The 17,455-nt window shown below is 38.7% G+C and overlaps 1 protein-coding gene across 2 annotated transcripts in view; it reads right to left on the bottom strand.

Moving 5' to 3' along the window:
- Exoc4 (exocyst complex component 4) overlaps positions 1-17,455 on the bottom strand; it is a 772,455-nt gene that overhangs the window by 340,201 nt on the left and 414,799 nt on the right. The window contains exon 11 of one of the 2 annotated variants that reach the window (XM_052173402.1): positions 3,673-3,744. The exons of the other annotated variant lie outside the window; for it this stretch is intronic. Within the exon in view, the coding sequence (XP_052029362.1) occupies positions 3,673-3,744 (72 nt within the window). The remainder of the gene's footprint in view (positions 1-3,672; positions 3,745-17,455) is intronic. 2 annotated transcript variants of the gene reach the window in all.

The following is a 17,455-nucleotide window of genomic DNA, read 5'->3' as shown; positions in this document are numbered from 1 at the left end:
GCTCTTCTTCCATGCAGACGATGCGGCGTATGTTCCCCTCAGCCCCTGGATTCAGTTCTAACAGTAGTATGTTTAATTTATCCCTCCTTTGGTTCATTTTGTAAAATGTATGATAATACCTGTAGCTGGTACTGATTGCTTTTTCTTTTCCTTCTTTTTGTTTCACTAGCTGTTAAAGAAAGTCTCATAACATGACATGGCTTTCTGGTTCAGGATTATTCCATGAAGATGCTAAGAAGGACATGGTGCCATATGACAGCCAAACAATGGGAAAAGGACCCATGCAGCAGGTGCCCCAGAAGAACTTCCTTGCCTGTGACTGTACATGTAAACAGCTGGGGGCTCTTGCTAAGGGTATACCCTGAGCACTGCATATCTGCAATCCTTGCCCCAACAATTTCCCACATCAAAACCATGTTACCATGGTGTGAATCTCCTTCTCCAACATGGGCCACAAACACTGCCCTGACTCTGGGCTGTGAGGCGGAGGCAAGACATTGAGAAAAGCCTGCAAGCTCAAATGCAGAGGCAGAAGAGGAGGAGATGCGCCATCTCTAAAAGCTTCTATCTCATCCCGCAATGTTAGCCAGACCACCACAGCCTCTTCCCAATGCTCTGATTTAAAAGCCCAACTATAACCATGGCTATATTATGAAATGCATAAGTCCCTGTCTGCCTGATAAAAAATACACAACATATATACGTGTAACAGGACGAATCTAAAAGTAAATGCTTTCCTCTATCAGATAGCAGATGCTGGGAGGACAATGGTGACCATCTATTATTATTATTTTTTTTTGGCATTTTGATACAGTTTTTTTATTCGATATATTTTTTATTTATATTTCAAATGATTTCCCCTTTTCTGGCCCCCCACTCTCCCCGAAAGTCACATAAGCCCCCTTCCCTCCCCCTGTTCTCCCACCCGCCCCTTCCCACTTCCCTGTTCTGGTTTTGCCCTATACTGCTACACTGAGTCTTTCCAGAACCAGGGGTGAGCATCTATTATGGAGAGGTCACAGCTGAGGAGTGGATTACACAATGGCAATACTGACAGTAACAACCACAGTCTAGACAATACATGGAGCACCAGCATCTTCCTTATTCATAAAAATCACACCAGTGCTTAGGAATGAGAGACACGTTCTTGATATGACACATATATGACCTTGGCTTTGAGCCCCAATCTTTCTCCCTCCCCCTTTCCCCTCTCTCCTCACACTCTCTCTACATATACACTCAGTCTACACACAGTCTCTTCACATACATCTCACATACATTCTTTCTACACACTTTTCACATACACACAAACTTTCTCTCTACATATTCTCTCTCTCTCTCTCTCTCTCTCTCTCTCTCTCTCTCTCTCTCTCTCTCTCTCTCTCTCTCTCTCCCCCCCCCTCCACCCCCCACGTCGACCTCACATACACATTCTACAATACCTACACACTCTCTCAAAAACAAAAGCCATTTTTATCTCACACACACAAAATCTCTCTCTGTCTCTGTCTCTCTCTCAATTGAATTCCTATCAATCGAATTCTCTTTCTATTCTTATTTTGCAGAGGAGTAAGCTGAGACAATCAGAAGTAAGTTATTTTACAAAAACTCCAGAGACAGTAGGAAATTTGCCTACTGAACTTTAAATATGGAAACTTTATAGTACTCAAAGCAGAAATAGAAAATGGATTGTAAGAGTGGAGATTTGTCATAGAAAATCTGAAAACAATGCTAAACTCACAAAAGGCAGACACATCATATTATTAAGTCTGATTATGTCACTGTCTGTAGACCACATCAACACAAATGTTAATTTGATAAGAAATAAGGTAGCTAGAATCTTAACCTGTTGGGGTAGAGCCTGCTGACAGAATACCACCACTGATTATTAGCTTATTGAATAGTACACCACAGTTGATACATAATGTGTACAACTTCCTTGATTCTGTCCTAATTTCCTTGTAAAAGAATCTTTTATTCCTTCTTGATGTCACCTCCTTTGTTGTACTTCTCCAAAAAATCTATACATATCTAGAGTGCCTTTGCCAATGTCAGCCTTTGTAGACAGTGCCTGATTACAACCAGCCGTCTTTTGCTCCTCCACGAATGGTACAATTAAAGAGGCAATTGCTTTTCAGAGTTACTCTACTGAAGAGCCATCCACAAGGACACTTCCTGCTGTTACTGTGGGATGGAAGGTTTTGGGTCCGACCCCTCCCCCCCTCCCACACACACACAGGGTTTCTCTGTATAACCCTGGCTGTCCTAGTACTAGTTCTGTAGACCAGGCTGGCTTTGAACTCAGAGATAGATCTCCCTCTGCCTCTCAAGTGCTGGGATTAAAGGCATGTGTCACCACTGCCCAGCAGGGGAAGCAAGACTTATGCTCAGAGAACACACTAAGCCTATTAGATCTAATTCCATTTGAAAGCACCACCAATCCCAATGCTATAAATTGACTGCGCTAGAAAGCAAACAAAATACCCCAAAACAAACAAACAAACAAACAAACAAACAAATAGAAAGAACAAAAAAGCAACCAAAAATCCCAAGCATTTTCCAACCACATTGAACATTACTCTGGGTAAAGAATTCTATAAAGCTAGTGGCCACAGGATGTGGCCACAGACCTATGGGATCACATGGTCGAGCATATGCACTATCTGCTTTCTTGTAATTGGCTATGTAACCTTAAGCAACCTTTCAAGACCCGGTGTCCTCATGTCTGTGACTGTTTTCCACCTTTGCTGTGGGGCTGCGGATGAACTTAGTGAATGCGCAGAGCCATTGCACTGAATTTCCACTCTAACTTCAATGTGACGTTCACATGGGGCATTTAGAACACAGCAGTCTCCATCTGCCAGCTGGTGTATTTGACTTTTTCTAGACTTAATAGCACATATGCAACAAGGGCTTCTCAGGATAAAAGCCTAGAAGTCTACATTTATTTTATTTTACGAAGAGAGTCACGTATGCAGAAACCTGCCCCCCACCCCGCCCCTCAATATTTCCGCTAGGCCACATGTCCATCCTTTTCACTGTCTTCTCTTATCCTAAGTGGTTATATGCTATGCTACTATGTAAACATGTCAGTACATCTACGTCCAATAAGGAGCATGACTTCAGAGTCTTGATTCAACTTCAGAACTATTCTGAATCTGAGGGCTTATTTAACACATTGGGGATTTAAAAACAATATGTTATAAATAATATAAAACATGAAGCATCATAAAAACCGAGATATAGGTATCAGTATCTAAGATGGAGCCTACTATCACTATAAAAAGGATTTCATTTTTCAGAAACTCGAATTTACCAGAAGCAAATATGGCATCATCAAATGTATTTCAGAAATAACTACTTGCAGGAATGGAAGTGTAGCTCTGTGGTTGAGCATTGCTAGTACACAGAAGCCTTGTGCTGGATTCACAGCAACACAGATTTTAAAAAATTAATGAAAATTATAACCAAAAATCAATTTTAAAATAGGAAGTATTGATTTCTTTGCTTCTATTTAATATCTTTAGTACTTTTTCCAGCAGCACATACATAAAATTCAATCACACAATCAGGTAAGACTAGTTAAGCTCTTCACAAAGACAATGCAAAAAGCAGTCAGTATTACATACTTTAAAAAGGGTCTGGGGCATGGCTCAGTCACACAATGCTCACCCAGAACACAAAGGCCTCCTGGTTCTATCTTCAGCCTGGTGATCTTGGTACTTTAAAGCCTGTGAGATGGCTCTGCGGATAAGGTTGTTATAGTCAAGGCTGATGACCAGAGTTTGATTCCCATAATCCATATAGGAGAAGGGGAGAATCCTTTCCCATACTCCATCCCTCGGCTTCCACCATGTTGTGCCACGGTTCCCTCCCAGGCCCCATAAAAAAACAAGGAAAACATAAAAGTTTAAATCATTTTCTCAACATATCACAACTATCTATTTATACTTTTTTTTGAGGAATAAAAATCATCCATACAAATTCTGCAGTGCTCCACTGTTCTTGGCAATTCACTATATGCTCAATGAGCAACTTGGTTTCAAATTTACCACGAGCAGTACTCATGGATCCAGACACACAGGCAGCAGAGGATGGCCTTGCTAGACACCAAAGGGAGGAGAAGCCCTTGGTCCTGGAAAGACTTGATGCCGTAGTGTAGAGGAATACCAGAACAGGGAAGCAGGGGAGGGCTGATTAGGGAAGGGGAGATGGCTTATGGGATTTTTCAGGGGAGGAGGGAACCAGGAAAGGGGACAAGATTTGAAATATAAATAAAGAATATATCTAATAAAAAAGAAAACAGAAAGAAAAATACTTAATGTAAACATAAATAAACATGGTATGAAGCTTGATGTGTGAGAGCAGCCCAGAAATGTTAGCCTGAGTGCTTGCTTCTCCCTTGACAATGCATCACTTGAAGCCCTGATCCCATGTTACAGCATTATCAGTGGGGCTCTGGGAGTCTTATAGGGCCTCATAAAGGTAGATTTTCCATAGGAGACAGCCAGGTAAGCACTTTCCTCTCATCTTTGTCATTTCTTCTTTCTTCTCCTCTTCCTCCTCCTGTACCATGAACTAATAGGAGGAAATACATGTGCAAGCCAGAAATTGGGCCCTCACCATTACTTGACAATGCTGGTACCATTTTCTGAGCCTTTGGGCCTCCAGTGATTTAAGAAATAGTTTCTCCAGTTACCCAGTCTGATGTAGTTTGCAATGGCAGTCTGAGTTACAAAGACATCTTCATAATCTTATGTCACATTCATATTAATTGGGCAAATTAACCAATTAGGAATCATTCCTCTGAAGAGCTTGAGTCACAGCAATCTACCAAAACCTATGCCTCTTAGTGGGAAAAGGTTATGGAACTAAAGAAGGCTTCTAACTTCAGCAGACTCCTGTGACCTTGACAGGCAAGTCATTCTTTCTCAATCGAAGAAGGAATCAGCAAGTCCCAGATTTTCTCTTGCCTTTCTACCAATTTAAATTTCAAAATTATAGTTTCTGTTAACAAATTAAGTTGTTTGGGTGTATAGCTTTGTGCTACTTATATTTGTATGGCTATAACAATTTTGTGTTTCAATTTTATTTTCTATAAGAAAGAAGCAATAATTACTAGAGAGGCTGTCAAATAACCTATGATTTAATCATGGCATTATTCTGACAATTTTTATAACTGTTCCCAAATTGACTAACAAATATTATCTACCTTGCCCTATTATGAGCAGTAGATAGGCATATATACATGTGTACATTTCCTTAGCAGTAGGCAATGACACTGGGAAATATAATTTATACCTATAAGGTCAAGTCAGACATATGATGTAACTGCTTAACTACTTGATTCTACTTAAATAACTTATTCATATTGAAGCTAAGAAAATAAGGCAAACATTTACTGGTTTTTCACAAGAGACAGACTTGTACACATACACTGTGGCCCTAAAAGTGATATTAATTCAAACTGTTGAAGGAAAAGTCCATGTGCAAACTAGCAAAAGGCCAATTAAATCATCTTAGATCTAATTCACATCATCATGTTCTAGATGCAATCTATGGTTTTAACTACATATATTTGAAATTTCTAAAATCTAGGAGTACAGTTTACTTTAAATTGCTCAAAAGGAAATGAAAAATTGCAATAAAGACTCTAGGAATTTTAAACCATTGGTGTAATACCCAAATTCAAGATAATATTTATGGCTTATTGATGTACATTTCTGTATTCTTATACTCAAAACCATTATTTGTTTATTTTACCAGACAAGAAAGTTATGATTAAACTTTTAAAAACTCCTTTTTATCATGTATATGTGCATGACTGCTCCTCTCCCTGACCACTGCATGCACCCATGGAGGCCAGAAATAGACATGGTACTGGAACTGGATTTATTAGTAGTTTTGAATACCATATATGGGTGTCTAGATCTGAACCTGTGCCCTTTGCAAGAGTATCAAGTATTCCTATTTTCTGAGTTCCTATCTGAAATAAAACATAACTACTCCAAATGCCCTTTCATCATTAAACTTTAATTCAGGGAAGCTGAAGATATGATCATATTCAATTTCTTAAATATGAGCATTATTAAGTTAATATTTAATATCAGAGAAGGGCTTCTCTCTGCTTTAGCTGACACAACATAATTGCCAAAGAAAGCTCTGCAACTTTTCTTGGAATAGATTTGATATTCATATCTCCATATGAAAAATAATTATCACATTACCTTATTTCATGCAATAAAAACACAACTTCAGCAAAAGAAGTGAATATAGATTGTCTGTTGCTACCCAAAGGACATATACATTTGGAACAAAGACTGATAGCAAAGCAATTTTTAATGCAAATTCATTAAGTCCGAAGGCTAAGTAACTATGTGTCTTTCCAGACAGCCTTTTACTAATGAGGGAATGGGCACAAATTTGTGAAATTTTAGAATTTGTCAAAACCTGTGAAGCAAATGAGAGAAAAATTTGGGAAAAGAGTTGACAAACAGTATCACTTCACTTTCTTTCATTTTCAAGCAAGGTAAAGATGACATCAACAAATGGATTTGAGTCAACATACTATAAAACAGACAATAAGCACGCTCTAAATTTTGTGTTTATTAAAAGGTAGCATTCAAAGAAAAATCAGAGTAAACTTAAAGAAGAGTTTTGCTTACATATAACTGTGGAAAAATAATGTAAGTTATGCTAATCACCCTGTCAATGTGCATGTTACTATACTTTACTTAAGAAAAATCTTAGTGTTAATCAACAAATAGAAAAGAGACAACCTAACCATGTAACTTTCATTAGCTGATGTTTTCCCCAAATCCATCTTCCCTCTCTAGGCCATGAGTCCAGTTCCATTTTGTGAGAATAATAACCTCCCTGTGGAAGACAGTTTGGCAATGGTAGTTTATTGAGAAGTATACAGGATTGAAACAAATGGCCATGGTGTCAGACAAAATGTAAGGAGCAATCTGTATGGCTTCAGCAAGCTATTTACTTCCTCATAATTCAGGTTTCCAAGGGTCACAACAAATCTATCACTCAACAATGTAAAGTGAAATCATTTGCTCTGCTCTCTACCACAGGGGGAAATAATACATTTTATTCATTAAATAAAAATAATAATTTAGTGAATATGTCCAAACCTTACCCCATAGTATCATAATCACCGGAGAAGAAGCCAAAGTCTTAAGAATTGTTTGCAATATTCCCTGAGAAATTCTGATACACTTAATTCTAGGTCTGTGCTGAGTAAGAGGTATTGTCAAATAGCTAACAACTAAGGCACTGTTTCTTTTCTTAATTGAATATTTCCTTTATTTACATTTCAAATGTTATCCCCTTTTCAGGTTCCCCACTCCTGGAAAACCCCTATTCCATGGCTCCTCTCCCTGCTTATAAGAGGGTGTTCTTCCACCCACCCACCCACCTACTTACAACTCCCCACCTTCAATTCTCCTACATTGGGGCATGGATTAAGCCTTCATAGGATCAAGGACTACTCCTCCCACTGATGCCTGACAAGGCCATCCTCTGCTATATATGCAGCTGGAGCCATGTGTACTCCTTGGTTGGTGGCTTAGTCTCTGGGAGCTCTGTGTGTGTGTGTGTGGGTGGGTGGGGGGAGTCTGGTTGGTTGATATTGTTGTTCTTCCTTTGGGGTTACAAACTCCTTCTGCTCCCTCAGTCCTTCCTCTAACTCTTCCATTGGGGATCCCACACTCAATCTATTGGTTGGCTACAAGGATCCACCTTTGTATTTCTAAGGTTCTGGCAGGGCCTCTCAGGAGTCAGCTATACCAGGCTCCTATCAGCAAGTATTTCTTGGCATCAACAAATAGTGTCGGGTTTTGGTGACTGAATATGGGATAAATCCCCAGGTAGGACAGTCTCTGGATGGCCTTTCCTTCAGTCTCTTCTCTATACTTTGTCTCCATTTTTGCTCCCATGAGTATTTTGTTTTCCTTTCTAAGAAGGACCAAAGCACCCGCACTTTGGTCTTCCTTCTTCTTGTGCTCCATGTGGTCTATGAATTGTATCGAGTATTCCAAGCTTTTGGGCTAATACCCACTTATCAATGAGTGCATACCATGTTTGTTCTTTTGTGATTGGGTTACCTCACTCAGGATGGTATTTTCTAGGTCCCTCCATTTGCCTACGAATTTCATGAATACATAATTTTTAATAGCTGAGTAGTACTCTATTGTATAAATGTACCATATTTTCTGTATCTATTCATTTGTTGAGGGAAATTTGGGCTATTTCCAGTTTTTGGCTTTTAAAATAAGTCTGTTATGAACACCGTGGAGGATGTGTTCTTGAGAATCTTTTGGGTATATGCTCAGGAATGGTATAGCTTTTTCTATAGGTAATACTATGTCCAATTTTCTGAGGAACCAACAAACTGATTTCCAGAGTGGTTGTACCAGCTTGTAATCCCACCAACAATGGAGAAATGTTTTTCTTTCTCCATATCCTCACCAGCATCTGCTGTCACCTGAGTTTTTGATCTTAGCCATCTGACTCATGTGAGATAGAGAATCTCAGGGTTGTTTTGATTTGAATTTCCCTGATGACTAAGGATGTTGAATATTTCTTTAGGTGCTTCTTGGCCATTTGATATCTCTCAGTTGAAAATTCTTTGTTTACCTCTGTACCCCATTTTTAATAAGGTTATTAGATTTTCTGGAGTCTATCTTCTTGAGTTCTTATATATACTTGATATTAGGCTCCTATCAGATGTTGGATTTGTAAAGATGTTTTCCTACTATGCTGGTTGCCATTTTGTCCTATTGACAGTGTCTTTTGTATTACAGAAACTTGGCAATTTTATGAGGTCCCATTTGTCAATACTTGATCATAGACCATAAGCCATTGTGATCAGCACTCAGAAAAGGTCCCGTAGCATACACCATCACCACTCCCTGAAGGAGCAAACGGGCCCCATCTGGTCCACAGACACAATCTGGGGCAAAGCACACTAGGGCTGCAAGAGGCAGCCAAGAGGAGGACAGCACATCAGCAATCTGCAACAGGGGAAACCCAGCCATGCAGTGTTGCAGAAATAGCCCTAGAGCCTCTCAGGAGGTTCAAACACCAGCCAGAGACAAGACCAACTAACGCCAGAGAACAAGATGGCAAAGGGCAAACGCAGGAACACTACTAACAGAAACCTAGGCAACAAGGCAACGTCTGAACCAAACTCTCCAACGTCAGCAAGTCCTGGTTATGCCAATATACCAGAGAAACAAGATTTGGTTTTAAAATCACTGGTCATGATGCTGCTAGAAGAACACAAAAAGGACATAAATGAATCTCTTAAAGAAATTCAGGGGAACATGAATAAGCTAGAAACCCGTATAATGGAAACACAAAAATCACTTAAAGAAATTCAGGAGAATAAGGCTCAAGAGATAGAAACCAATAAAGAAGAAACACACACACACACACACACACACACAAAACTTAAAGAAATGCAGGAGAACTTGAGTCAACAGGCAGAAGTCATGAAAGAGGAAACAAAAATCTCTTAAAGACTTAAAGGAAAACAGAAACAAACAAATGATGGAACTGAGCAAAACCATCCTGGATCTAAAAACAGAAGTAGAAACAACTAAGAAATCACAAAGGGAGATAACTTTGGAGATAGAAAACCTTGAGAAGAAATCAGGGGCCATAGATGCAAATATCAACAACAGAATACAAGAAATGGAAGAAAGAATCTCAGATGCCGAAGATACCATAGAAACAAAGAAAATGTAAAATGCAAAAAGCTTGTATCCCAGAACATCCAGGAAATCCAGGATACAATGAGAAGACCAAACCTAAGGATTACAGGTATAGATGAGAGTGAAGATCTACAACTGAAAGGGCCAGCAAATATCTTCAACAAAATTATGGAAGGAAACTTTCCGAAGCCTACAGAACTCCAAACAGACTGGATCTGAGCAGAAATACCTCCTGTCACATAATAATCAAACCCCCAAATGCACTAAACAAAGAAAGAATTTTAAAGGCAGTAAGAGAAAAAGGCCAAGTAACATATAAAGGAAGACCTATCAGAATCACACCAGACTTCTCACCAGAGTCCATGAAAGCTAGAAGATCCTGGGAAGAGCTCATGCAGACTCTGAGAGAACACAAATGTCAGCCAAGACTACTATACCCAGCAAAACTCTTATTCACCATAGATGAAGAAACCAAGATATTCCATGACAAAATCAAATTTACACAATATCTTTCCACAAACCCAGCTCTGCAAAGAATAATAGGAGGAAAACTCCAATATAAGGAGGGAAACTACACCCTGGAAAAAGCAAAATAGTTACCTTCCTTCATCAAACCCAAAAGAAGATAACCACTCAAATATAAAAATAACATCAAAAAAGACAGGAAGTAATAATCGCCATTCCTTAATATCTCTTAACATCAATGGACTCAATTCCCCAATAAAAAGACATAGACTAACAGACTGGATAAGGAAACAGGACGCTACATTTTGCTGCATACAGGAGACACACCTCGGTGTCAAAGACAAAAACTACCTTAGAGTAAAAGGCTGGAAGACAATTTTACAAGTCAACGGTCTCAGGAAATGAGCTGGAGTAGCCATTCTAATATCCGATAAAACTGAATTTCAACTTAAAGTCATCAAAAGAGACACAGAAGGACACTTCTTGCTGGTCAAAGGAAAAATCCACCAAGAAGAACTTTCAATTCTCAACATCTATGCACCAAATTCAAGGGCACCCTCATTCGTTAAAAGAAACTTTCCTAAAGCTAAAAGCACACATTGCACCTAACACAATAATTGTGCGGGACTTCAACACTCCACTCTCCTCAATGGACCGATAAGGAAAACAGAAACTAAACAGGGACACAGTAAAACTAATTGAAGCTTTGGACCAATTGGATTTGACTGATATTTATAGAACATTTCACCCTAAAGCAAAGAATATACCCTTTTCTCAGCACCTCGTGGTACCTTCTCCAAAATCGACCATATAATTGGTCACAAGACAGACCTCAACAAATACAAGAAGATTGAACTAATCCCATGCCTCCTATCAGATCACTATGGTGTAAGAGTGGTTTTCAATAGCAACAAAAACAACAGAAAGCCCACATACACATGGAGGCTGAACAATACTCTACTCAATGACACCTTGGCCAAAGAAGAAATAAAGAAAGAAATCAGAGACTTTTTAGAATTTAATGAAAATGAAGGCACAACATACCCAAATCTTTGGGACACAAAGAAAGCAATGCTAAGAGGAAAATTCATAGCCCTGAGTGCCTCCAAAAAGAAAATGGAGAGAGCATACACTAGCAGCTTAACAACACACCTGAAAGCCCTGGAACAAAAAGAAGCCAATTCACCCAGGAGGAGTAGAAGACAGGAAATCATCAAACTCAGGGCTGAAATCAATCAAGTGGAAACGAAGAGAACCATACAAAGAATCAACGAATCCAGGAGCTGGTTCTTTGAGAAAATCAACAAGATAGATAAACCCTTAGCCAGAATGACCAAAGGGCACAGAGAAAGTATTCAGATTAACAAAATTAGAAATGAAAAGGGGGGATATAACAACAGAAACTGAGGAAATTCAAAAAATCATCAGATCCCACTACAAAAGCCTATATTCAACACAACTGGAGAATCTGGAGGAAATGGACAATTTCCTAGACAGATATCAAATACCAAAATTAAATCAGGACCAAATAGATCATCTAAACAGTCCCATAACCCCTAAAGAAATAGAAGGGGTTATAGAAAGTCTCCCAACCAAAAAAAGAACAGGACCAGATGGTTTCAGTACAGAATTCTATCAGACCTTCAAAGAAGACCTAACACCAATACTCTTCAAACTATTCCACAAAATAGAAACAGAAGGAACACTACCCAATTCCTTCTACGAAGTATGGGTTCATTTCTGAGTCTTCAGTTCTATTCCACTGATCTTCCTGCCTGTCTCTGTACAAATATCACACTTTTTTTTTTTTAAATCACTATTGCTCTGTAATATAGCTTGATGTCAGGGATGTTGATTCCACCAGAAATTCTTTTATTGTTGAGAATAGGTTTCACTATTGTGGGTTTTTTGTTATTCCAAATGAATTTGAAAATTGCTCTTTCTAGCTCTATGAAGAAATGAGTTGGAATTTTGATGGGGATTGCATTGAATCTGTAGATTGCTTTCAGCAAGTTGGCCATTTTTACTATATTAACCCTGCCAATCCATGAGCATGGGAAATCTTTTGATCTTCTGAGAACTTCTTCGACTTCTTTCTTTAAAGACTTGAAGTTCTTGTCATATAGATCTTTCACTTGGTTGGTTAGAGTTACACCAAGGTATGTAATATTAGTTTTGACTATTAACTAAGGCCCTGTAGCTCCACAGTCTAATAACGAACAAAACAATAGAAAATCATGAGAAGCACAACAATGGAACATCGAGTTGTGTAGGAATCCTGTGCTGTTCTGAAAGAGCTAAAGAATCAGTGCATCATAATATTCTGACAGCACCAAAGTCCCAAGTCTACAGAAGAGAAGGTATAAATACAAATACCAATGTTCAGAATTTATAATTTATGTCACACCTAAAATGTTGCTGGTCAGTAACTGTGTGGAGAGAGAGAGAGAGAGAGAGAGAAAGAGAGAGAGAGAGAGAGAGAGAGAGAGAGAGAGAGAGAGAGAGAGAGAGAGAACGAACTGCATTATATATGCTTAAGGAACATTGAACACAGCCTCTTAGCTGTAAATAGAATAATACATTAAACCGATCACCACTGAGACTCAGTAAACATCACTGAAAAAAAGATGGAAGGAACACAGACCTAGATGTGAGCGAGCATCAGAGCTATAAAATGCTGTGTTCTGGACATGACATGCTTTTTGTATACATTAATTTACAGTAGCTATGGTCACCAGTACATAATCTACAAAAGTTCAAGCCAGACAAAATCCTTGCACAAATAGGTAGGTGATCTCCAAGCCACAGCCCTTATTGGTTAGTTATTGAGAATGGGTAATAAATTTGTGAGGAAGAATTATTCTTTTTAGAAAATGTGACTACTGGTAAGTTTCTTGTACTGAAGTGGATGGTTCTAGATGTGATGTGTGTATATGTGCACACACATCCAGAAACACACATCTACACACACACACACACACACACACACACACACTCATACGCATGCACATACAGACACATCCACACACAGAGGACATAAAATTGGGAGGGAATATGTTAGTGGTAAAATTGTCAGATATGTGGAGTATACTTACATGTCAATTTTCATGAAACAGAACCGAAGTATTTTACACAATGCCTCAGAATATCCAATTACATAAAATCCATGAATGGAGATGTTTTAATTATTGTATGATCTGATTCATGCAATATCATTGTTAAGAGATGTATAACATAGATGGCTCTGGAATTCCATCTTCAACTTTTAAAATGCTGAGAGCACAACAGACATCACTTAATACTTAAAGCAGAGTTGCTGCCACTGCCACAATTATCAACACAGACTGATTCAAGATATTAATGGCTTAGCTTCACCAACTTGTTGGCAAACAGTTTATGATTTTATTATGACAACTTATCGCTGAAAGATACCAAGATTCTCCACACTAAGAGGCTAATTGGAAGGAATTCAACTCCTAAGAGCTTGAGATGGGAAAATGATGAGTCAGTACCCTCAAGATGTACTCTTTTCCTAAAAGTAAATGGCGGGGAACGATGCACAGCAGTAAAGCACTTAGCTAGCATGCATATGACCCTTGAAGCCATTGCAGCACTATGGAAAATGATGTCAAAAGCATGGATCCTCTAAGTGTTCAGTTTTCAAATATGCTTAGGTCAGAGGTGGACAGCTTAGATGTGATAAAAAGGAAACCATGCTCCTTTGGGAGGAAGCAAAAGAAACTGATACAATATCAAAATATTCTGATTATTAAAAAAATCTGTTATTTTTCACTTGTGGAACATTTATAATGGATGTTTGAATACATCTAGAATCAAATGCAAAGCCTGAGAATGACACTCTGGGAGCGGCACCTTCATTTTTTATTTTTATTATTTTTTTTTAATCAATCCTTTTATTCATTTACATTTCAAATGATTGGTTATCCCCCACCAAACTCCCCCATGCCATCTTCCCTCACTCCCCTCTCCTTTTTCCCAATGAGGGTCCTCCTTGAAAATTGTAACTGAGTTGAAGGAAAGGACATCCAGAGTGCCACCTTTAATTTTGTGCTTTCATAGGTCCAGGTGAGGTAGCTACTTACATTTTATAAGTTCACAAGAGGCTAGTCCAGGGTCACACCCTGCACTCCCTGACAAGCATCATCTCTGCAGCCTGGAAAAGTCACACAAACCTGGCATTTTCACTGAGCCTAGATCAAAGACAACCTTCTTCTGAGCCTTTCAAAACTCATTTTCAGTTTACAGAAAATCCCTCCTTTGTCCTTCGCTACAAAGGAACAGAATGGACTTGACCTACAGTAAATGACCTACAATAAATGGCTTTTCTGTCCTCAGTGCCTAGAACACAGATAGCATCTTATCATTTTTCATTATTAAAATTCACATGCCAATCAGGAGAATGAGCAGATTCTAGACTCCAAATGCCCTATTTAAATCTGGCCATGTGAGTTTCGGTGCATTAGGAACTGCTCAGAAATTCTCTGAATACTCATTTTCCTGCTTATAACACCAGGGCATCAGCAAGGCTGGCATTATAGGACCAGGGTACAAATTGAATACAACAGTGCATTTAAAGCACTTAGCACAGCATTCATATGGCATGGGCCTGCATCTTTATTTACAGTACACTGGTGACTAAGGAGGAGAGGGAAAGGAAGACACTGTTGATGAAGACAATGAAAGAGCAGCACAAAGGTTGCCACATTGGGATAGTCTCAGTGCTCTGACCAAAGATTGCTAAACTTAGGTCAAATAATCTATACTTACTCACTTTAAAGGCATCACTTCCCAAATTCAACCCTACCTCATCTATGTTGTAGAGAACCTGTCTTACTATCCTCCTGAGTGGCCATATTCTTTATCCATTCACTCTTGACTTCCTGGTCCTGTATTGTATTTTCTTATTCTCTAATTTTTGCTTTCTTATTTGTTTACTACCTGTGAATCCCCATTATATACAATCAGGACCTTTAATCATTGGTCATGTCTGCATAATTCACTATTCCATGCCCTACACACACAGCATATTCTGTATACAAAGATACTCAGGAAATACTTTCCTTTTTTAAAAGATATATTCTTTATTTACATTTCAAATGATTTCCTCTTTCCTGGTTTCCCCCTCCCAGAAAGTCCCATAAGCCCTTTCCCTTCCCACAGTTCCCCAGTCAACTCCCTCCTGCTCCCCTGTTCTGGTAGTCCTCTACACTGCTGCATGGAGCCTTTCCTGGACCAGGGGTCTCTCTCTCCTTCTTCTTGGGCATCATTTGATATGTGAATTGTGTCTTGGGTATTCCAAGCTTCTGGGCTAATATCCACTTATCAGTGAGTGCATACCATGTGCATTCTTTTGTGATTGGGTTACTTCACTTAGGATGATATTTTCCAGTTCCACCCATTTGCATAAGAATTTCATGAATTCATTGTTTTTAATAGCTGAGTAGTATTCCATAGTGTAAAAATACCACATTTTCTGTATTCATTCCTCTGTTGAGGGACATCTGGGTTCTTTCCAGCATCTGGCTATTATAAATAGGGCTGCTATGAACGTAGTGGAGAATGTGTCCTTATTACATGCTGGGGAATCTTCTGGGTATATACCCAGGAGTGGTATAACAGGGTCCTCCAGTAGTATCATGCACAGTTTTCTGAGGAACTGCCAGACTGATTTCCAGAGTGGTTGTACCAGCGTGCAACCCATACACCTATGATCTTTGACAAAGGAGCTAAAAACATAGTGGAAAAAAGATAGCCTTTTCAATAAACGGTGCTGTTTCAACTAGTGGCTAGCATGCAGAAGAATGCAAATCAATCCATTCTTATCTCCTTGTACTAAGCTCAAGTCCAAGTGGATCAAGGACCTCCATATAAAACCAGGCACACGGAAACTAATAGACAAGAAACTGGGGAAAAGCATTGAGCACGTGGGCACAGGGGAAAATTTCCTGAACAGAACACCAATAGCTTATGCCCTAAGATCAAGAATTGACAAATGGGACCTCAAAAAAATTACAGTTTCTGTAAGGCAAAGGACACTGTCAAAAGGACAAAACGGCAATCAACAAATTAGGAAAAGATCTTTACCAACCCTACATCCGACAGAGGGCTCATATCCAATATATACACAGAAGTCAAGAAGTTAGACTCCAGAGAGCCAAATAACCCTATTAAAAATGGGGTACAGAGCTAAACAAAGAATTTACACCTGAGGAATATCGAATAGCTGAGAAGCACCTAAAGAAATGTTCAACATCCTTAGGCATCAGGGAAATGCAAATCAAAACAACTGACTGATATATATATCCCTACCTGGGATCTATTATGCTTCTGGGATCTAAAACTTTGCCATTTAATTATCAACATTTCTTAACTTCTATTTCATTAAGTGCCGAGTTTTCCCCCTATTATTTCTTTGACTTTCTTTTTATGTTCTTTTCTATGTATGCAAGAACTTGTCATCCAATATGTTCCATTTACTTCCTGCTGCATAAAATATCACCCCCAAAAATGTTTGATGCAAGACACCAATCATTCTGTTTTAGGGATTCAGGCCTAGGGGGTAGAGATAGATGGCTTAGGAGGTAAGAGCACTTCACTCTCAGAGAAGACCAGAGTTCCATTCCTGACACCATATTAGCCATCTCTCAACTGAACCAGATACTACACCTTCTACTAGCCTTGGTGGATACCCATATGCAAGTACACATACACACATAAATGCACACAGAAATACATGAAAATAAAATAAATCTTGTATTTTTCTTAAAGAACCCAGGTGGTAGACTTTCTGCTCTATTGTGAATACAATGTCACTATGAGTATTCAAATTACAATGGCAGATATTTGAAAAACCAAACTGTAGCTATATGGCCTCTAATGGCACCATCTTGGAAGCTGCATATATATAGCATGAGGGGGCTAAGAGATTAGGGCATGTACTTTATCTCGAGAATGGAACACTTTCAAAGACCACAAAATTCTGAAGTTTGTTTTTTGTTTTTTGTTTTTTTTTCTGTTTTGTTCATGGTGGAGATTGAACCTTCCTCATAATAAACATGGGCCCTACCCCCTATCCTGCAACAAATGAATTCTACATTTTAAATTTCTTTTATATTTTCAATGTTTTACATTTACAAATGGCATCTGAAGGAGTTCATTCAAAATTCTGCAGTATTTGATCTCATATTAACCTATATGTTAATTTTAAATAATGATGATGATGATGTTAAAACATTAGTTTTTAC

The sequence above is a fragment of the Apodemus sylvaticus genome, chromosome 2, assembly GCF_947179515.1.
Source record: "Apodemus sylvaticus chromosome 2, mApoSyl1.1, whole genome shotgun sequence".
NCBI lineage: Eukaryota > Metazoa > Chordata > Mammalia > Rodentia > Muridae > Apodemus > Apodemus sylvaticus.
Note: the sequence above shows the minus strand (reverse complement) of the source record. Positions and strands in the feature narration are given on the sequence as shown.